The sequence below is a fragment of the Epinephelus lanceolatus genome, chromosome 21 (genome assembly GCF_041903045.1).
Source record: "Epinephelus lanceolatus isolate andai-2023 chromosome 21, ASM4190304v1, whole genome shotgun sequence".
NCBI lineage: Eukaryota > Metazoa > Chordata > Actinopteri > Perciformes > Serranidae > Epinephelus > Epinephelus lanceolatus.
In genome coordinates this window covers 39,584,617-39,606,747 of record NC_135754.1, presented here as the reverse complement: position 1 = coordinate 39,606,747, position 22,131 = coordinate 39,584,617, and the positions used below count along the sequence as shown (strand labels likewise).

General features: G+C 42.9%; 1 protein-coding gene across 2 annotated transcripts in view; it reads left to right on the top strand.

Moving 5' to 3' along the window:
- The window catches only part of srcap (Snf2-related CREBBP activator protein), a 58,667-nt gene that overhangs the window by 16,310 nt on the left and 20,226 nt on the right, over positions 1–22,131 (top strand). For both annotated transcript variants that reach the window (XM_078163189.1, XM_078163188.1), the window contains 18 exons: positions 1,617–1,786; positions 2,120–2,213; positions 2,373–2,462; positions 3,971–4,144; positions 4,249–4,484; positions 4,651–4,828; positions 7,689–7,825; positions 8,034–8,203; positions 11,597–11,926; positions 13,173–13,359; positions 13,456–13,625; positions 15,183–15,334; positions 15,421–15,633; positions 15,903–16,067; positions 16,882–17,037; positions 17,226–17,555; positions 19,375–19,547; positions 21,759–22,072. In XM_078163189.1, the coding sequence (XP_078019315.1) occupies positions 1,617–1,786; positions 2,120–2,213; positions 2,373–2,462; positions 3,971–4,144; positions 4,249–4,484; positions 4,651–4,828; positions 7,689–7,825; positions 8,034–8,203; positions 11,597–11,926; positions 13,173–13,359; positions 13,456–13,625; positions 15,183–15,334; positions 15,421–15,633; positions 15,903–16,067; positions 16,882–17,037; positions 17,226–17,555; positions 19,375–19,547; positions 21,759–22,072 (3,439 nt within the window). The remainder of the gene's footprint in view (positions 1–1,616; positions 1,787–2,119; positions 2,214–2,372; positions 2,463–3,970; positions 4,145–4,248; positions 4,485–4,650; positions 4,829–7,688; positions 7,826–8,033; positions 8,204–11,596; positions 11,927–13,172; positions 13,360–13,455; positions 13,626–15,182; positions 15,335–15,420; positions 15,634–15,902; positions 16,068–16,881; positions 17,038–17,225; positions 17,556–19,374; positions 19,548–21,758; positions 22,073–22,131) is intronic.

Genomic DNA, 22,131 nt, shown 5'->3' with positions numbered 1-22,131 from the left:
AGACGCGTCTTGTGTTTCTGCACTCTAGGTGCCTGGTGTTTTAGCCAGAGTGCTCTGAACTCCTTGAGTTGGAAAAACTTAAACTCAGAACAGAAAAACATCCCATGTCATCTTTTCCCCATCATTGTCCAATGGGATGATCTGAGAGGCGGGGCTTCTGTGGTAGTCACGACAACAAGTTTACAGTTGGTAAACAATGGAGGAGAAACTGGTGGTAGTGGTTGCTGGATACCCAGAGCTATACGGCCTGATGATAAACAGCAGGTTGTCAAACTGCCCCTGAGTCGTCCTAAAATCTGCCTGTAAACATCCATGATGGAGGAGAAGCTCCTGGACCAACTGGTGGTACTCCCCATGATCCAGCCTCTTTTTTAGGGTCTCATGTACCCACACAGATCTCTGTTTATCTGCTGACAGCCTCTCACCCTCAACCAGAGCTACACACAGCACCCTCTGCCTCAACATGGCAGCAGCTACACACTGATTACTGCAGGATACATACAATAAATAAAGGGTAGATTGATCATCATGCTCACCAGTTATCCCAAGCTCCGAGCTGATAATTCTCCAGGCATTGTTCCTTCTGTTGGAGTCAAAGTAGTACGACGAAGACAGGTCATATAACTCTGGATATCCCTGGACAAGAATGATCAGTCGCTCCTCCATTGCTTGCTGCCTTTCACACCACCGGATGTTGTGAAGTCCGTTGGACGAAAAGGAAGAAGCAGGTCCGTGGAGCTGATTGGTTAATTCTTATCACATGACATGCAGTGTGCTTGCTGCATTCGAAAAAGTTGAGACTTTTCCATCTCTGTGTGCCGTGGACGCGCACAAAAAAACAGGCGTGTCGCACTGAATGCGCACCGCTACGGCGTCGCTTTGGATTGTGAGCGCGCTTGACGGGCGTCTACATTGAAACTAATGGATTTGTGCGCGCAAAAGACGCTACATCTGAACGGCCCCTAGGTGTGTTTTTTTCACTAGAGGCATTCAGGTTAAAACAAGGCAGTGCAGTGCGCCTCCTTTCTGTGTGATCAGGGCTGTACACTGTTGAAACAGGCTGTGAAACAGGAGCATCTCATCATATAAAATTAAAAATACCAAAATACCTATAATTTGTGCATTTGGAGGTGTTTCTCAGTTAGTTCCACTTTGGATATATTTTAAGATTCAAAGCACCCAAAGATTCATGATCCTGGTGATCGGCACCTCTGGTTGATGCTGTTAGCATGTTGGATGTGTTTCAGTTCACGTGCCCACCAGTGTTGGGTTCATTACTCAAAACATGTAACTTAGAACTCATTACTCTTTTCTAAAGTAATATTATTACTTTACTGATCAGCCCCTGTCAGCAGTATTACACCTGTTACATTACATCTCTGTTAACACCATACAGAATTGGTAATGTTTTCCTTTTGTCCTCAAAATTCAAACTGTGTGTCTGTGCGTGTGTGTCTGTGTGTGTCAGGGTAATCTCAGATAGATTTGCTGGGGGTCTTGCACCTGCAACGATTATTGATAGATTAGATATGTTTTCTTATTTCCTTACAACTATGTACAGTGGTCTGAAAAACAAGTATTTATCAGTACAAAACTATTTTCTTTCCTTGATGCAGACAGAGACTTTGAGCCTCCATGTGAGGAGGAGGACGATGAGGAGACCATAGAGGTGGAGGAGCAACAGGAGGGCAATGATGCTGAGAGCCATCGGAGAGAGATTGAACTGCTGAAGGAGGAGGGCTTGCTGCCCCTCGACCAGTTACTCAGCACCCTCAAACTGCCAACGGTACGTCACAAACCTGATGGGACTGGGACTGTTGTCTAAAAGGAGAGAAACCACAGTTTGAAGTGATGCTTTTGTCACAAGCTCTTAATCACATTTACTTACATACAGCTATAGGGTTAATGTTCTCGCCATTTACATGCTGATCATCACACTGAAACACGGATACCAATAATCTGATTTCAAACCTGCCGGGATCATAAAGGAATATTCTGTGTTTGGTTTTTAAGCATTGTAACAGATTTGATGCAACATATCATGCAGTTGTTGAGTTCTTTTGATCCAGATCCCAAATGTTTGTATGTCTTTTAATCACCGAATCATTGGATTACACAGGAGTCGGGCTCAGATGAAGAATGCTCTGATGAAACCTCCTCATCGGTGGAGGAGGAAGAGGAAGATGGCGAATTCACAGCCAACGAAGAGGATGGTAAGGCGCTGTCAGGATAAGATACTGAAGTTGTAAATACTTGAACATATCTTGGAAAAAGGGTCAAAAATATTGCACTGAATTACTTGAGATTATTTTCTGTCTTTTAATTCAAGTTAAGTGATGTCATATTTGTTTCCTCCCTCTTCCCATGTTCAGCTGAGGATGAGGAGGACACCATCGCTGCCCAGGAGAAGGTCGAGGGAAACGTGGATCACGCAGAGGAGCTGGATGATTTGGCCAGAGAAGGTATTTATGAATAAAATGGAAAGTGTCATCGCTGGTGCTGAGAAGCCTCTTGTATTGCTGTGAAGTTGTGTGAAGTGCTTTCCCCTCGGCTGAAGAGCTGCTTCTATTAATGATTATTCATAAAGAGGAATTAGCGACTTCAAATCACTTCCAAAAATATTTGAATTGATGCTGATTAAATAGTTAATTTAAGTTAAGTTAACAAACTTAATAAACATCAAAATTAAACAACCACTTAATCTTTTGATCATCTGACATCTGGAGTCAACACACACAGTAGACTTCGGCGTCTATTTCAAGCCTGATCTGAACACAGTATTTTTGGCTTCTAGATAAACAAGGTGTAAGAAATCATTCAGATGCATATATGTCCTCAGTGTTGAGTTTGACAAGATGAGCAGCTTTTTACATGAAGAAAGCTGCTTCAGGTTTAACTGGCTCCTGAAACCTCTCAGCCTTCACAGGTGCATTACTATTAGGTGTGCAGGGTCGTCCAGTGGGCTGGATTGGACCCTTTGGTGGGTGGTTGTGTCCCCTGGCCGTGTGTTTGACACCCCTGAACTAGACTAACCATTCTGATATGTCTGTGACTCCTCATCTGAGTCTGGGTCCAACTGAGGCTCAAACGTGTTCAGCCACTTGTCTAAAATCTGTCATTTAATGCTTTCACAAATCTTTTTGTTGATTTCTTTGACCAGATTTCTGGGCGTATACAATGACATATTAAAGATGTCAGTGTGAGCTGGTCTCTGGTTGGTACTCAGAACCTACAACATTGAGAACATGAACTGAACCCATGCTGTTAATTCTAATCTCCACCTGATATCCATGTTTCCCTCCCACCCTTACTCCAAGTGATAATGATAGAATTAATATTTGAATCGAACATCAGACACATGATAATGGTAATAAGATAAGGGAAATGAAGAAATGAAATAGAATAAAAGATAATAATCCCTTAATGCTAATGCTAGCCTTCTTGATGTCGGCCTAGCACAAGCTGCACTGGAGGAGGTGAAACTGTGTTTGTCTAACGTTAATGTTAAATACATTAGTATTAGTTGTGTTTTCTTTATAACGTGTGGGAAGAGACTTAACATTCCAACACAAACTATTCCTGCATCTTCAACCTCCACAAAAACTGAATAAAGCTCCTTTTCCCACAATGAACTGTGTGATTTATTTCACATAAAAACCTTAATTATTCTGTCCTCTGTCGTTTTGGTAAAATTAATCCACAGTCCGATCTTGGTGCATTTTTTTACGACGTATAGAGTCGACATTTACTGATTATTTTAAGCCCCATAAGCATAAGTTAATTTAGGGGAGACAAATAAAACCTCAAGTTACTAAATCTAAGTTTAATAACTGATCTGTGCCTGTCCTTTTGATTGCTGTTTTAATGTAGCTGTGTGTTGTGTACATCCCGTTCTCTTGATGCCGTGACCTGTTTAAAAACGGGAGCAGTAAACATCCACCCTGACATCATGTCTCCGCTCCCCTTGTAGGTGATATGACTGTTGAGGAGCTGCTGGAGAAGTACAAAGGAGCATACGCCTCAGACTTTGAGGCACCGTCTGCATCTGGCTCCAAAGAAAGCTCTGATTCGGAGGTGTCTGGGGATGAGGAGGAGGAGACTGAGGAAGATGAGAGTGATGTGGAAAGCAACACTTCCTCCTCAGGTAGGAAAACAACCTGCAGGGGATCAAAATAATCTCATGTAAATTGTTTATCTGCGCCCACTCTGGAGGTGTCGCAACATTTATATTTCCTTCTGCAAAATCAGATTCACCAGGAGACAGTGCAGAGGATGATGACAGTGAGAAGGATGAAGAGGAGAGTGAGGAAGATGATGATGATGATGATGATGATGGCTGTGGAGATGAAGGGATGGAGGTCTTGCTGAAGGAGGGAGACAACAGCCCACCCTCTGCTAGCTCACGGCCAAAGAAAGAGATCAGCCACATTGCTGCGACTGCAGAGAGCCTGCAGCCTAAAGGCTACACGTTGGCCACCACAAAGGTCAGTCATGAATATTCACACCAAGATTCTGTTCTTTGTTAGGGACACAAGAAAATCTCAGAGCGGAGGAGACCCTCAGAAATAGTCTAAGAAGAAAGACTCAGGTTAGTCTTTGTGTCCTCGACACCTCTGAACCATCATTTTCTCATCTTCTCTCCAACAAAAGGTGAAGACCCCCATCCCATTCCTGCTTCATGGCACGTTACGAGAATACCAGCACATTGGACTCGACTGGCTGGTCACCATGTACGAGAAAAAGCTGAATGGCATTCTGGCTGATGAGATGGGTTTGGGAAAAACCATCCAGACTATCGCGCTGCTGGCTCACCTCGCCTGTGAGAAAGGTAACAAACCCGCTCCTCATGCTTTTGATATTTTTATACCGTTATTAAACTCTGATGTAAAAATATAAACACAATATACATAAACTTAAATACCTAATAAAGTAAAATAGTGATATATAAAATAATACTGACAGTAAATCGAATCTGTAACAAAAGAAAACATTAATTAAAATAAAAAAGCAAATTAATAAATACACACACAAACATGCACACGTATAAATACATTTAAAAATTATATAAAAATATAAATATAATACTGATGTTTATCACATCAAGTTGGCCGATAGCTGATACTGTTTTTTTAATGTTGTTGTTTATTTCTATGTATTTTATTCTTTTATTTAACTCATATTTAAGTCCTCAATCTGTTTCACACAGGAGACCCGGCCCAGACAGCAGCCAAACAACAACACATAAAACACACAATGGATACACATTTTGTTTTTGTTGTTATTTATTCCCCCTTTGTGTCAGTGAAACAAACAAATCAATCATTCAGCTTTCATTACACGATCTTTGAATGACCACAAATATAAATGCATCATAAGTATCTGTTTTATATTGCTGTGAAAACATTGACACATTCCTCCTTCAAAAGACTTTATTTATTTTTTATAAAGTTTCTTGCCAAAAACTACATTTGACATTATAACATCTGAACACATCCTGATAATGAACCAATTTACCTTCATGTAGCAGATCATAGTGTATCTCAACGCGACCTTCGTTAGCGACCACTAACAGCTAACGATAACTAGCTCTTCTCCTGCAGACGTCAACACTGATTTGTTGTAAGTAGCATTATCGGGGAAAAACAAGTTGCGTCTCCTGAAATATCAAAACTGAATTTACTGCGTTCTTTCATCCTGACGATCTTCGTTTGTCCCAAAGACGTCCTCTGATGTCTTTGGGACAACAAGACACGGTTTATTGTTGAGCCCTGCTTTTTATCCTGCGTTAAATTGATAGGACACAACAGAATAACATCGGCCATCGGAATAACATTAGACAACACACTCATGAAACAAGAGGAAAACAAGAGACACACACCAGAGAGGAGCAGCAAGCGAGCGAGCGCACCAGATCGCACGTGTTTTTAACCGGCCAAAGTGGGCGGATCTGATAAGGCGGTGTCTTCTTCTTCTTTTTTTTTTTTTTTTTAAAAGATATTTTTATAGGCATTTTTTGCCTTTAATTGATAGGATAGTGAAGTGTGAAAGGGGAGAGAGAGAGAGGAAGTGACATGCAGCAAAGGGCCACAGGCTGGAGTCGAACCCGGGCCGCTGCGGCAACAGCCTTGTACGTGGGGCACCTGCTCTATCCACTAAGCCACCGACGCCCCGATAAGGCAGTCTTCTTAGTTGTAAAACAGGCTGATTACTTTATTTCAAAAGAAACTTACTGCTACTTATTATTCCAGATCTCACATATATATATATATATATATATATATATATATATATAACATATACTTTGACACGTTACACGCGATAGGCACATACTCTTCTCATTATGGTCAAAATTGGTTAGAATTGAAAACAACCTATAGTGGCAACATATAATGAAAAACAAAATGAGGAAGCACATATTCATGCAAACAAGTTGATTAATGAATCTCAGTTATATTTCTACAACTTCAAACACATAATATGGATAAAATGTATAATTTCACTTCCAACAGACATTTCAGTTTTGTCACACAGAAACATTTGGTAAGAGAGGGGAGGGCATGATTTCCTGGGGTGACAGGAAGGGACAGGATGTGGTGGAAAAAAAGAAGCGTTTCACGACAACTAGTGGGTCGTTCATCACCGCGTTTTGCCCCAAGGCTGGATACTTTAAGATGGCATCTGAAACTTGAGGGATCCCAAGTGACTTTTTACCTCCTTTTTGGCCTAAGGATGGCTGAAAGAAGTTGTTGTCCAGTCAGGGTGATACCAGGGTGAGTCCTAAACATTTGACCCCCCGGTGGTCTGGTGGGTCTTGCTCATTGATAATACTGGTTCAAGGGAAGTCCAGAGAGGCTGTTCTTCTACACTCACCTTTGATCAGCACATCATGGACATTAAAAGAAGCCACCAAAGACTGTCAATCATCTGCAAACTCAAAACTCAACCAACACTGCTGCAAAAATAACAGGTCAGGACTCTGAGATGCAGGACTCCGAGGTGCAGGACTCTGAGATGCAGGACTCCGAGGTACAGGACTCTGAGATGCAGGACTCCGAGGTGCAGGACTCTGAGATGCAGGACTCCGAGGTGCAGGACTCTGAGATGCAGGACTCCGAGGTGCAGGACTCTGAGGTGCAGGAGGGCCCACTTTGGAAGAAGCCTGATCCCCTCAGTTATCACGGCCCTTAACAGCAGACCCTGTTGAGTGTAATAACTGTGTGTGTCGCGGTGTTATTCCTGCTGTGTCTATTTATGGTTCAGTTTTATTGTTGGGTTGTCGGGACGTCACACTCGTCGCTGTTGTTGCTGTTGCTGCTGTTGTTGCTGTTGCTGCTGTTGTTGTTGTTGTTGTGTCAAAAAAGTACATTGCTGTGAGGAAGAATTTCCTTTTGGGGACGATAAAAGTCAAATTCAATTCAGTGTCATCTGATTTGCTGATAGGATGATGGGAGTCAACAATGCGAAAACAGCCAGACAACTGATTCAGATATTTGGCAGATCAATCATCGCATCGCTAATCGAAATAGATAATAATGATTAAAAGATAAAAATGCAAAGTACACACACACACGTGTGTATTAATATGCACATAAAGAGCGAAAGCACCGACATAAACAGTTTTTGAAGCAGTGAGATGTTTCCTCTTTTATGTCAGAGCACTGATATATTTTGTCATTGGACCTGTTCAGGTAACTGGGGCCCTCACCTCATCATCGTGCCCACCAGTGTGATGTTAAACTGGGAGATGGAGCTGAAACGCTGGTGTCCTGGGTTTAAAATCCTCACTTACTTTGGCAGCCAGAAGGAGAGGAAGCTAAAGAGACAGGTAATGAGTTCAGTGTCTTCAATTCAAACCTAATTATATTTAGCACAGGTGTGATCTCACTAGTTTTTTCCTCCAATTAACACTTTTTGGTGAAGAATTGTGATTTTCCTGCTTTAAGCGCCTAATGACTTGCTTTTCCTTCCACTACACGTCATGGCTCAGTTGGTTTTCTGAAAAGCACAAATTTAACCGTACTTTTTACCCCCAGGGTTGGACGAAACCTAATGCTTTCCACGTTTGCATCACTTCGTACAAGCTGGTACTGCAGGATCACCAGGCCTTCCGACGTAAGTCTTGGCGGTACCTGATTCTAGATGAGGCACAAAACATCAAGAACTTCAAGTCCCAACGCTGGCAGAGTCTGCTGAACTTCAACAGGTCAGCACAGCTGCGTTTTTTTAAATCCTCAGAAGTATATGGCTCTAAATAAAGAGTCAATGTGGTGTCGCTGCTTCAAACCTACAGAATTAAGGAGAGCCACAAGAAGTCAGCACTGTGGTTTCATCAGCTCTGTAAACATTCTGCGTCCGTGGCACGCCCAGTTGGACCAGCCAGGAATGATTAGTCCTTGTCTTGCGTCCAAGGGTTGTTGATTAAAGCTCAGACATGTTTCAAGACATGCAACACTGCCTCTGCAGACATGAAGGAGCTGTCCAAATTCATCCTAGCTCACTCACTGGGTGTACTTTGTCCCTGACTCTTAAAACATTTGCACTCTGAAAGAAATGTTGGTACAAAGATGCATTTTAGCTGTAAACATGATGTTTTTTACAATCCAAACAGTCTCAGGTTTTAAAGGGATAGTGCACCCAAAAATGTAAATTCAGCCATTATCTACTCACCCATATGCCGAGGGAGGCTCAGGTGAAGTTTTAGAGTCCTCACATCACTTGCAGAGATCCAAGGGGAGAGGAGGTAGCAACACAACTCCACCTAATGGAGGCTGACGGCGCCCCAGATTCAAACGTCCAAAAACACATCATTGAAACCACAAAATATCTCCATACTGCTCGTCCGTAGTGATCCAAGTGTCCTGAAGCCCCGACATAAAAAGTTGTTTGGAAAAACCTCATTTGAACTCTGTTTTTAGCCTCATTGTAGCCTGTAGCTCTGACTGCCTCTCTGGGCACCGAGCTCACTGTCTGCCGCCATTTTGACTTGACCAGGGACTTCACTACAAGCTGATTGGCTGTAGAAACAGGCAATGTCCCTTACGTTCAAAACCAGTCGCTGGCGTTTTGACCAGCTGAGTGTCAGGTGACACCATCAGCCAGCTGGAGTCGAGCTCAGACCAACCAGTTCACACTGTTGCAGCTTTTCTCTGCAGCATTCTTAAACCGTTTCATCTCGTCACAAATCATTGGTCTGACGTGGGCTCAACACTCCTTGATTAAAATATGAAGTCACTTTTAACGAGCACAGCACGGTTTTGTTTAAAGGCTGACAGAGATCAGTTTGTTAAAATTCAGTGAGCAAAGATGGTCGGATATCATTTAGTTGATGGTTTGATCCCCGGCAGCTCCGATCTGTATGCTGACGTGTTTCTGAACAACACACTGAAACACAAATAGCTCCATAGGTGTGCAGGGGACAATTATGAGCGTCAGCCAGATGAATCAATCATGTGCGGAGCAAAGGTCAGTTTCATGGATATCAAAACATGTTCAGGTACAAAATAAAGGTAAAGCACTGTCTCATACACACACACACACACACACACACAGATCTCTTACAGATGTCACTAATGCATGCGTGATAGAAGCAGGTGACACTTGAGGCGAGAAAGCAGCTTTGATATAAATAATGTAATTTCCAGATCTGTTTTTCTCATTTTTAATATTTTGTTGCTCCGTTTGTTTCTTCTGACAAACATCATGTGTCCATGTTGTCTAAAAGTACTGTACCCTGATATGATGCATCGCTCTGTGTGTGACATAATAACCCAGTTGACTGAGAGGATCCTGGCTTCAGCAGGAAATCACGCTTGTAGGCGGAAAATCTGAATAGGTGTTATAAGCAAGCATTATGTAGCGAGTAGCTTCGGACAAACTGGTGATGCTCATTGAAAAATAAACTGTCCCGTCTCTGTAGTACTTCAGAGCACATTTAAGGATTCCTCTCCATCTCATCTGTGAGCTGCTGCTTGTCACAAAAAATCAGTGTGCATTCAGCTGCAAAGGACATGACATCATTCAGTATTAACCACGTTTGACTTTGAATGCATCGCCGGAAATACACTACAGTGTTTAACTGTTTATCCACAGGCCTCAGGGTACATGGAGACATGAGAGCACACAGGGTACATGGAGACATGAGAGAGCACACAGGGTACATGGAGACATGAGAGAGCACACAGGGTACATGGAGACATGAGAGAGCACACAGGGTACATGGAGACATGAGAGAGCACACAGGGTACATGGAGACATGAGAGCACACAGGGTACATGGAGACATGAGAGAGCACACAGGGTACATGGAGACATGAGAGAGCACACAGGGTACATGGAGACATGAGAGAGCACACAGGGTACATGGAGACATGAGAGCACACAGGGTACATGGAGACATGAGAGCACACAGGGTACATGGAGACATGAGAGAGCACACAGGGTACATGGAGACATGAGAGAGCACACAGGGGACATGGAGACATGAGAGAGCACACAGGGTACATGGAGACATGAGAGAGCACACAGGGTACATGGAGACATGAGAGAGCACACAGGGTACATGGAGACATGAGAGAGCACACAGGGTACATGGAGACATGAGAGAGCACACAGGGTACATGGAGACATGAGAGAGCACACAGGGTACATGGAGACATGAGAGAGCACACAGGGTACATGGAGACATGAGAGAGCACACAGGGTACATGGAGACATGAGAGAGCACACAGGGTACATGGAGACATGAGAGAGCACACAGGGTACATGGAGACATGAGAGAGCACACAGGGTACATGGAGACATGAGAGAGCACACAGGGTACATGGAGACATGAGAGCACACCGGGTACATGGAGACACGAGAGCACACAGGGTACATGGAGACATGAGAGAGCACACAGGGTACATGGAGACATGAGAGCACACAGGGTACATGGAGACATGAGAGAGCACACAGGGTACATGGAGACACGAGAGAGCACACAGGGTACATGGAGACATGAGAGAGCACACAGGGTACATGGAGACATGAGAGCACAAAGGGTACATGGAGACATGAGAGCACACAGGGTACATGGAGACATGAGAGAGCACACAGGGTACATGGAGACATGAAAAAGCACACAGGGTACATGGAGACACGAGAGAGCACACAGGGTACATGGAGACATGAGAGCACACAGGGTACATGGAGACACATGAGAGCACACAGGGTACATGGAGACATGAGAGAGCACACAGGGTACATGGAGACATGAGAGAGCACACAGGGGACATGGAGACATGAGAGAGCACACAGGGGACATGGAGACATGAGAGAGCACACAGGGGACATGGAGACATGAGAGCACACAGGGTACATGGAGACATGAGAGAGCACACAGGGTACATGGAGACATGAGAGCACACAGGGGACATGGAGACATGAGAGAGCACACAGGGGACATGGAAACATGAAAAAGCACTCAAGTGTATATGGGCACTCAGTGACAAGCCCCAGTTTAAAACATCTCAAATCTCTAATGCTAAACCTTGCACTCAAGGGTGCTGTAGTCCTATGAGATGTATGTAATTGTCCACACTGATCTCTCCCCATTACAGCCACCGGCGACTGCTGCTGACAGGAACGCCGCTCCAGAACAGCCTGATGGAGCTGTGGTCTCTGATGCACTTCCTCATGCCCCACGTGTTCCAGTCTCACCGTGAGTTCAAAGAGTGGTTCTCCAACCCGCTGACGGGAATGATCGAGGGCAGTCAGGAGTATAACGAGGGCCTGGTCAAGAGGCTCCACAAGGTGCTGAGACCTTTCCTGCTCAGAAGGATCAAGATCGACGTGGAGAAGCAGATGCCCAAAAAATATGAGCATGTGGTGCGCTGCCGCCTCTCCAAGAGACAACGATTTCTCTACGATGACTTCATGGCTCAGGCCTCGTAAGTTACTACACAGTTCTGCTGAATTCAGAGATGGTACACTACACAAAACATTACAATGAAGCCTCCCCAAGAGTTATTCTTAGAGAAAGCACACATTTCCCTGTTTTATATAACTTTATTTAAGGAGTTTTGCATTCATATAAACGTATACAACATGCACACACTGAACTCATACAGACATTGGCCCACATTGTACCCAGCCCCTTATCCCTCCCGCCTCCCCTGGGACAGAGAACAGTGACATTAGGCAAATTATCAAATCATAAATTTAAGAGGTGAAAGGGAAGAAGTTATAGAATAAAGAGAATTGGCTAATTATTATTTTTTAAATAAGAATAAAAAAGTAAAATATTTAAATTTAATGTAAATGATCAATACAGCAATACTGCAACAAATCCTTCTGTCATGACGGTTTTAATGTTAAGTTTTTGTTTTGTGTCAGAGAGGTGTTGATTCAACTTTATTACCTTTTGAAGGATGTAGTTTGTCGTCCTGTTGAGCTGTGTTGCATAATACAGAAAGTTGATTCTGTTTTTTACCGTCACTGAAATGAATGGGGTGGACAACGTCATAGACAGCATTAGTTTTAGCTAGGTGTACCTAATAAATTGGCAACCAAGTGTCCGTATCAAATAAAGACAACTGTTTAAAATCTGTGTTTTCCTTAAATTTATTTTGCGAGACATTGAGGTTCAGAATAATTGATCATTATTCTTTTGGTTTGTAAAATTAAAAACAGTCGCATAGCTTTTTTTTTTACTCATAAGTATTCCCGTGATCAGAACATGTGACACAGTAGGGCCGAGAATGAGCTGTTTGTTCGTTAGCAGTCCTTCTCAGAGCAGCTCCAGGCCGTTCCATTCAAATTATTTACCATTCGCTCAGTTTCCTTTTGAAAATACTATGTAAGCTCCATTGTGGAGCTCACAGTTAGATGCTAACTGCCACCAGCTACTTTTTAAATCTCCTGCTGTGGGTCGCAGGCATAACACATGGTCAAAGCGTCACACCTGCACATGATCCAGTCCTGCTGGGTCTCCCGTTTATACAGACGCCGGCTTCAAGGCGAGAATACTTCCCCGATTCTGCGATTGTACCTTTTTACACAGCACAGCAAGGCGGAATAACAGTGTGAAATTCCCTCCTTGAAGAGACAGTGTAAATGAATACTAATATTTCTTGTATTGTTCACGTTACCAGCTCGCTCTCTCCATTCATCGCTTTCTTTGTTTCTGATTGACAGGACCAGAGAGACGCTGGCCAGCGGTCACTTCATGTCTGTGATTAACATCCTAATGCAGCTCCGCAAAGTGTGCAACCACCCCAACCTGTTCGACCCTCGACCCATCCAGTCTCCCTTCATCACGCAGCCCATTGTTTTCCACACAGCCTCTCTGGTGCAGGACGCCTTGGAGGTCTCTCCTTTGAAGGTCAGCATTACAGACAAACTCACAAAGCTTTGTTGACACGTGTTTACTGATGAAATGAAAAAAAAAAAACAACACACTATGTTTTTGCGTCCTCAGCGCTGCGACCTCTCTATGTTTGACCTTGTTGGTTTGGAGAGCCGTGTGTCCCGGTACCAGGCAGATGTCTTCCTGCCGCGTCACAAGGTCAGCCGGCAACTTATCCAGGAGATCACGGAGTCCCCTGAACCCCCTCCGAGACCTAAACCAGTCCGCATGAAAGTCAACAGGTACGCAGCTGATACTTCAGAGACTTTAATAACCTCGTGTTGTGTCGGTACACTTCCCCCACAGATCATTACATCTGAGTTTGCATCAGTGAACTAGTGGCACATCCTCTCATCTGTAACTGTACTGTGGAGCAGCTCGGGTTAAACGCTTTGCTAAAGGTCACTTCACAGTGTGCTCAGACTGCCATCGGCTCACTTAGCAGCCAACACAAGTGTATCAGGATTATTTATCTTCATCCCACCAAAGTGATGTCTTTTCCTCGAGAAATGCAAAATATAAAGTTCAACACTGTGATTGAGGCTTCGACATGCAGCGCAACACTTGTGTTAACGTTACATTGTTGTATCTGTCAAAGTGTTTGGGCTGATTAACACACACATTCCCTTTCTTTGAATACTGAAATCTGTCCGTATTGAAAAGTACTGAAAAAAGCTTGGTTATATTTTAAGTCCTATTTCTCTATATGCTTATTCTCAGCAAAGTAAAGTATCAACCTATCATTTTGATATTAGAGCTGAATCTCAGGTGTTGTATTGTCCGTGCTCCCAAACCTCCATTTAACATATTAAAAGTTAAAGTAGCTGAACTAGAACTTTGGATGAGCTCTAGTAGGAGTCACTTGAGTGTAAAATGTGTCTTAAGTGTGGTTGTACCAAATAGTTCAAAGCTTTGAAGCGTCCATCCAGGGGCTTCTGCAGGGGGGTTTCTGCAGGGGGGTTTCTGCAGGGGGGGCTTCTGCAGGGGGGTTTCTGCAGGGGGGGCTTCTGCAGGGGGGCTTCTGCAGGGGGGTTTCTGCAGGGGGGTTTCTGCAGGGGGGCTTCTGCAGGGGGGTTTCTGCAGGGGGGCTTCTGCAGGGGGGGCTTCAGGGTCCAGCATTCACATCTGTTTAGGAGATCGGACTCTGCGGTCACAGAGAAGAAACTTGGATTGGACTCGCACACACTGCCCTTAGAGCCTTAATGTCCCGCTCTGTCGAGTTGATCCATGAGCCAAGGTATTAAAGTCATTGAGTCTTCAGTCAGAGCAGCAGCTCCTGATGTCCTCAGAGGTGGATGGTCCAGGGGGATGTTGTAGGCAATGACCTCAGTTTTCTTGGCATTTAGCCGGAGACCAACCCAGAAAAGTCTCAACAGCAGCATCTATCTTGTCGACAGGGCTTTGCCATTGTTGTTGTGACTCCTCATTGGTTCTGGCGCCCCACTTAAGAATGCTTGACAACAGCGAGACTCCCACACGCAGCGCCGAGTCCCTCTGCAGCGCTCGGTCATTTTATATTTTAACTGAGAAACCGCTGATTTTTGTCTCGATGCCAGACGAAGCACTCGACTTAAACACGGTGTGCTTGGCAGATTCAAAGGTCTGCACCCAGACAGTAAAGAAAGTTGATTTGATTTTAAAAGACTAACTCATGTAATCAGATGAATCACAGCATTAAAAGCTTAATTTGAAAATCTCAGTTGAAGCTTTGAACGTCAAGAATGACATTCAGTACTAAGAATGAGACACGAATATATTAATAACATTTTTGATTGTTTGTGAATGGTTCTCTATTTCAGGATGTTCCAGCCGCCTCCTAAAAGTGATAATCGACCGGTCCTGCTGATGAACAAACCCACCTGCTCTGTGCCGCCTGCAGCACAGACCCCCAAACCTCCTCCAGTGACTGAAGTCACATCAACTCCTGCTCCTGCTCCTGTAGTTCAGCAAGGCACGTGGTGAAGTGGTGAAGGGAGAAAATGATTCATCCCACAAAATCATTTCATATCTTTAATTACTTCTCTTTTTTCCCTTCAGTTGTGTGTTCAGTCGCAACCACGGCCCCTCGCCCAGCCATGCATCCCACCGCTCAAACTGCAGTGAGATCCAGCGCTCCAAAACCAGTGCTGACTGTACGGCCTCCCACTGCTTCCTGCACCGCCGGTATCCCTGCTCATCCAAGTCCAAACCCCAGCAACGTCCTGCCCCAGAGGGTCCTGCTCAGCCCAGATATGCAAGCTAGGTTGCCTTGTAAGTGCACACTGATGTTCAGTTGGTCGTCTCTCAGAACAGATAACGTACTTCCTTTAAAGCTCCACCTTGAATTATCATTGTCAGTTTGAGTTAATATTTTATCAGAACTTTTATTTATTTTGGTGGCCAGTTGAGCTGTGAGAGAAGCCCACACCTTTTTAAATAAACATCATATGCACATGTGCTTCCTCACAACCTTGACTTTGTGGTAAACTGAATGTAACATTGTCTCTAATCCACGTCTTCTATCTGTTCTCCTTCCTAAGCTGGTGAGGTAGTGAGCATAGCCCAGCTCGCCTCCCTGGCAGGACGACCTGTGTCGTCATGTCAGGGCAGTAAACCCGTCACCTTCCAGCTTCAGGGCAACAAGTTGACTCTGTCTGGAGCTCAGATCCACCAAGTCCCAGCAGCGTCTCCACGCCCAGTTCAAGGTTCGTGTTAAACTGCCTCGTACTCCCTGTGGGAGAATAAAGGAGTGTTTTTTTTCTGTCATTTTAAGTTAGTTATGCACTGAAAAGATTTAACACACCAATTTTTAAATGTTCACTTGGTCCTGAGATTTCATTGCAAGAAAATGCCGAAAGACGCTGCAACATGCATCACAACTTTTTACAGAAAGGTGTTAGTAAATTGGGGATTTTAGGCTGCAGCAATCTGAAGACTCAAAAAACAGCATACACATCCAAAAACGATAAATATGGACAGATGGTGCTGGACAGAAGAACAAATACTAAATCACTAAAACAGGTCCGAACACCAGACACTGCTCCTTGTGGAGATTTGAATCATATCACCAACAAGAGGTGAGGTCACAGCAAGCTCCCAAAACACCCATGAAATCCTGGAGGGACGGATTTATATACTGGTAGTTAAAGAGTTAAGTTGTTTTAAAATGGCTCCTAATATGTAATCTGGATATGTTTTGGCTGCACATCAGATGCCAAAATTAAAGGAAAGTTTGTCTTTCAGGTTTCAGCAGAGCTACAGAATACTACCATACTTATTCATACTTACTGTGAAACACGCAGCATTGTACAGTAGCTGCTGCTGCTTCAGGAATAAAATAATTGAGCTCTAAAAGTGAAATGTGTTCGACAAACTAATTCGGTTGATTTTTTTTGTGCCATAATTGTGCAGCTGCATGTTTTCTGTATCAGATCTGGTCTCTTAGTGAAGCACTGATTGTGTAATAATGTGGTGAATGGAGAAAACCTCCCTGATATGATACATTCTGTCTTGCTGCAGGTAATGTGATGCACCTGGTGTCCAGCGGGGTGCAGCACCACCTCATCAGCCAGCCTGCCCAGGTGGCTGTCCAGAGCGCAGCCAACACACATCCTGCAAACACCTCCTCCACTGCTCCACCTGCAAACCGGCTGCCTCACAATGCCTCAGCACAAGGTTTTTAACCCTCCTCTCACTTTCATGTTCTGCCTCTCAACTGACACAGACAGTTATTAAACATTTCATTCAGCCAAATAAATTGTAACTATTGACTTTTGCCTGAAGACAGAAAAATATTTTCAGTGTTTGCCTCCTTCTTATGGACGTTATCGTCTGACTGACACAGCTGATTTATGTGTCCCCAGTGCCCCCCACCATGGTGAGCAGCCCCGGCGTCGTGAAGATTGTTGTGCGTCAGACAGCAGGCAAGGACGGCGGGCCTGTGCCCACCCTGGCTGTGGCCCCTTCCCCTCGTGTTGCTCCTCAGGCATCTCCTTCCCCGCACCCCCACGCCAACACAACCCCTGTCAGAAACACAGCTCCACTGCAAATTGCCCAGCGCACCCCTGGTCCCGCTACCGCCCACTACACCATGGCTCCTCCCGGAAACCCCAGCCCGACCCCGAACCAGCCCCACCCCCCTCGCCCTGTCCTCAAAGTAGTGCAGCCTCCTCCATGGAGCACAGAGCAGCCAGGTGAGAGAACGAGCTCCAGCTATAACTCATAACGCTGTACGCATGCATGACGAGCAGAACTGGGTCAGATCTTTATTTCCTTCCTCCCCAAATGTTCTAATCTACTCAGAGTACCAGACGTGTGCAGCGTGTCGTGTGCGGCGTGTCGTGTGAGACGAAACATGCAGGGAAGTTTAGGCACAGAAAAGTCTCTCGAGGCTAGTTTAGTGTATTTAAAGACATTTTTTAAGACACACATATATATCCTCAGCTTTGAGCAATAATTTGTGTCTGATATGGCTTTATCATAAAAATGTTAAATCACCTGGTAGAAAAGTCTCAACATGAAGTTTGGAAAAATCCCGAATCTATTAGTGGATTTACATAAACTGATGTAACTGGGTTACTTTTGGTTTCCTTCAGTAGGACAGTTTCTGAATGACCATGTAAGCGAAGAACCTAGTTTCCATAATTGGGGCGTAGCATCACTCCCTTTGCTCATATACAATTATAAAATAGGTGACGTGTAAGGAATCTCCCCGTCACAGATGACGCACACTGCTATACGCTCTGTGGAGAGAAGCAACATGCAAAAAGGCTTCACTGAAGTCAGGTGACAGTTAATCCTGACACACCAGCTCAGTTAATCTTTAAAGTTTTGGCTCAAGTTTACAACAGAAGTAGCAAATGTAGAAAATATGTCATAAACATAAAATTAAAACCCTAAAATAGCGGCTGGCAACCTGTGCCATCCAAGATATCAAAATACTTACCAAAATAAAAGACACCATACAATGTGTAATAAAATACAAAATACAAGAGATAAAATGTCAAAGATGAATTACAGCACCAAAACTTAATTACCTCAATAATTTGTCGGCAGCTCGTTGCCTCATCGGAGCAGCGGCTCTTTACAGTCTGGACTCTTTTGGATACCTCAGGCTTTTCTCTTTTCATGGAGAAACACAGGCTGTGCTCACCTGTGCAGTTACAAACTGTAAGTGCGATCTACAAAATGTCCCATCTGTTTAAAACCCAACAGTTTTTGTGAATTAGGTTTCAGACCAAACAGTAAACGTACCTGTCACCGTATTACTTCTGCCTTCACTGCTCTTTGATAAGTAAGAGGCAACAAGAGCCGTCCTCATCTGTGCTCGTGTGTATAAAGTCTTTCAGTCACTGGCTACACCTGCCTCACTCTCCAGTATCTGGGGCTCCTTGGCTGAATGATGATGATTTCTCTGCCATGTGCGTGACAAGAGACTGCAGACAGGCAAAATAATCAGGTCGTTACATGGATCAAAGTCTAACTAACACAAAATGCCCCCGAAATGTTTAAATAAATCTGTTTTCAGACCAAACAGCATCTTTTACCCAGTGGTGTAGTGGTAGTTGAACTACTGGGTAGATAGGTAGGTTACCGATGAGGAAGTGGGCGTACTCTCCTATGTATTACAATGGCTGTTTAGGTGATAGGTGGGTCTACTGTCACTGGATAGAAAAAGAAGTGGGTATATCTGAGCATATCTGAGTGTACCCTCACTACACCACTGCTTCTACCACTAATACAGTTACAGGAAGTAAGAAGATTAAGATCTGGTGTCAGGGAGAAATCTTGTTACTGACCTGCTGCATGTTTACAAATATTTGGAGTCACCAGGTTATTATTATTATTCTCCAGGTCACCTTCTGTCTCTCAGTAACACTGTTAGCTGCACGTTAAAGCACTGTATGAATATGCATATATATGAATATGCAAATACATCCCTTCATTAGCTGGTCCTTTGTACTGCACAGCAGTTCTTTACAACACTCTGTTTCTCCTCTGTCCTCCTCTCAGCTCCAGCTCAGGTCACCTCTTCATCCTCTGTGTCCAAGTCTTCATCAGCACCACGTGACGGCAGCAGCAGTCAGACACCAGTTAGCACCAAGTCCAGGTCCAGTACAGGAGCCAAAGCCTTCCCTCCTCCCAGGAGAGTGCCGCGTCCACCTCCTCGCTCGCCCTTTCACATGGTAAGAAAGTTCTGCCTCCTGTAACTGAGCATCTACCTTTAGTTACATTCTTACCTCTTTAGTTACATTCTTACCTTTAGCTACATTCTTACATCTTTAGTTACATTCTTACATCTGTAGTTACATTTTTATCTTTAGTTACATTCTTACATCTTTAGTTACATTCTTACATCTTTAGTTACATTCTTACTTTTAGTTACATTCTTACATCTTTAGTTACATTCTTCCAACTTTAGTTACATTCTTACCTTTAGTTACATTCTTCCATCTTTAGTTACATTCTTACCTTTAGTTACATTCTTACATTTTTAGTTACATTCTTACATCTTTAGTTACATTCTTACATCTTTAGTTACACTCTTACCTTTAGTTACATTCTTCCATCTTTAGTTACATTCTTCCATCTTTAGTTACACTCTTACCTTTAGTTACATTCTTACATCTTTAGTTACATTCTTCCATCTTTAGTTACACTCTTACCTTTAGTTACATTCTTCCATCTTTAGTTACATTCTTACATCTTTAGTTACACTCTTACCTTTAGTTACACGCTTACCTTTAGTTACACTCTTACATCTTTAGTTACATTCTTACCTTTAGTTACATTCCTCCATCTTTAGTTACACTCTTACCTTTAGTTACACTCTTACCTCTTTAGTTACACTCTTACCTTTAGTTACATTCTTACATCTTTAGTTACACTCTTACATCTTTAGTTACACTCTTCCATCTTTAGTTACACTCTTCCATCTTCAGTTACATTCTTACCTTTAGTTACACTCTTACATCTTTAGTTACATTCTTACATCTTTAGTTACATTCTTACCTTTAGTTACATTCTTACATCTTTAGTTACATTCTTACCTCTTTAGTTACATTCTTACCTTTAGTTACATTCTTACATCTTTAGTTACATTCTTACATCTGTAGTTACATTCTTACCTTTAGTTACATTCTTACATCTTTAGTTACATTCTTACATCTTTAGTTACATTCTTACTTTTAGTTACATTCTTACATCTTTAGTTACATTCTTCCAACTTTAGTTACATTCTTACCTTTAGTTACATTCTTCCATCTTTAGTTACATTCTTACCTTTAGTTACATTCTTACATTTTTAGTTACATTCTTACATCTTTAGTTACATTCTTCCATCTTTAGTTACACTCTTACCTTTAGTTACATTCTTCCATCTTTAGTTACATTCTTACATCTTTAGTTACACTCTTACCTTTAGTTACATTCTTCCATCTTTAGTTACATTCTTACATCTTTAGTTACACTCTTACCTTTAGTTACATTCTTACATCTTTAGTTACATTCTTACATCTTTAGTTACACTCTTACCTTTAGTTACACGCTTACCTTTAGTTACACTCTTACATCTTTAGTTACATTCTTACCTTTAGTTACATTCCTCCATCTTTAGTTACACTCTTACCTTTAGTTACACTCTTACCTCTTTAGTTACACTCTTACCTTTAGTTACATTCTTACATCTTTAGTTACACTCTTACATCTTTAGTTACACTCTTCCATCTTTAGTTACACTCTTCCATCTTCAGTTACATTCTTACCTTTAGTTACACTCTTACATCTTTAGTTACATTCTTACATCTTTAGTTACATTCTTACCTTTAGTTACATTCCTCCATCTTTAGTTACACTCTTACATCTTTAGTTACACTCTTACCTCTTTAGTTACACTCTTACATCTTTAGTTACACTCTTACATCTTTAGTTACATTCTTACATCTTTAGTTACACTCTTACATCTTTAGTTACACTCTTACCTCTTTAGTTACACTCTTACATCTTTAGTTACACTCTTACATCTTTAGTTACACTCTTACATCTTTAGTTACATTCTTACATCTTTAGTTACATTCTTACATCTTTAGTTACACTCTTACATCTTTAGTTACACTCTTACCTTTAGTTACACTCTTACATCTTTAGTTACATTCTTACATCTTTAGTTACATTCTTACATCTTTAGTTACATTCTTCCATCTTTAGTTACACTCTTACATCTTTAGTTACACTCTTACCTCTTTAGTTACACTCTTACATCTTTAGTTACATTCTTCCATCTTTAAGGTGATTTGTCTCATCACACATTTGAACAGATGCAAGATATATGAAGTTTTGTTTTAGCATCTTGTGTTTCAGCTCTTCACTTTGCTAACGTTCACCCTCTCACTCAACAGTCATGGCTGGCAGACAGCCTCAAACAGCAGCGCGACAGCCGACTGGACTTCATCATTCGAGTCAACGAGAACCACTGTGCAGCAAAGCCCGTGTACGGCAGAGAGGTTTTGGACTTCCTGACTTTCCTCCCTGGTCCCCGTCCCTCGCCGGCCGCCCTGAGCGCTCAGGAGGAGTGGGGCCGCTCGGGCCACAGCAGCGCTCTCTACGCACAGCAGCACAACAAATACAACTTCTGGTTTCAGAGTCACGCTGTGAGAGAAGCCATCCACAGCATCGAAGACAGGCTGGAGCTGCTCAATGACATCATAGACAGGTAGAGAACTCAGCAGTCGATTGGCTGTCCTGCACGATACTTTTCAAGAGCTTCAACTA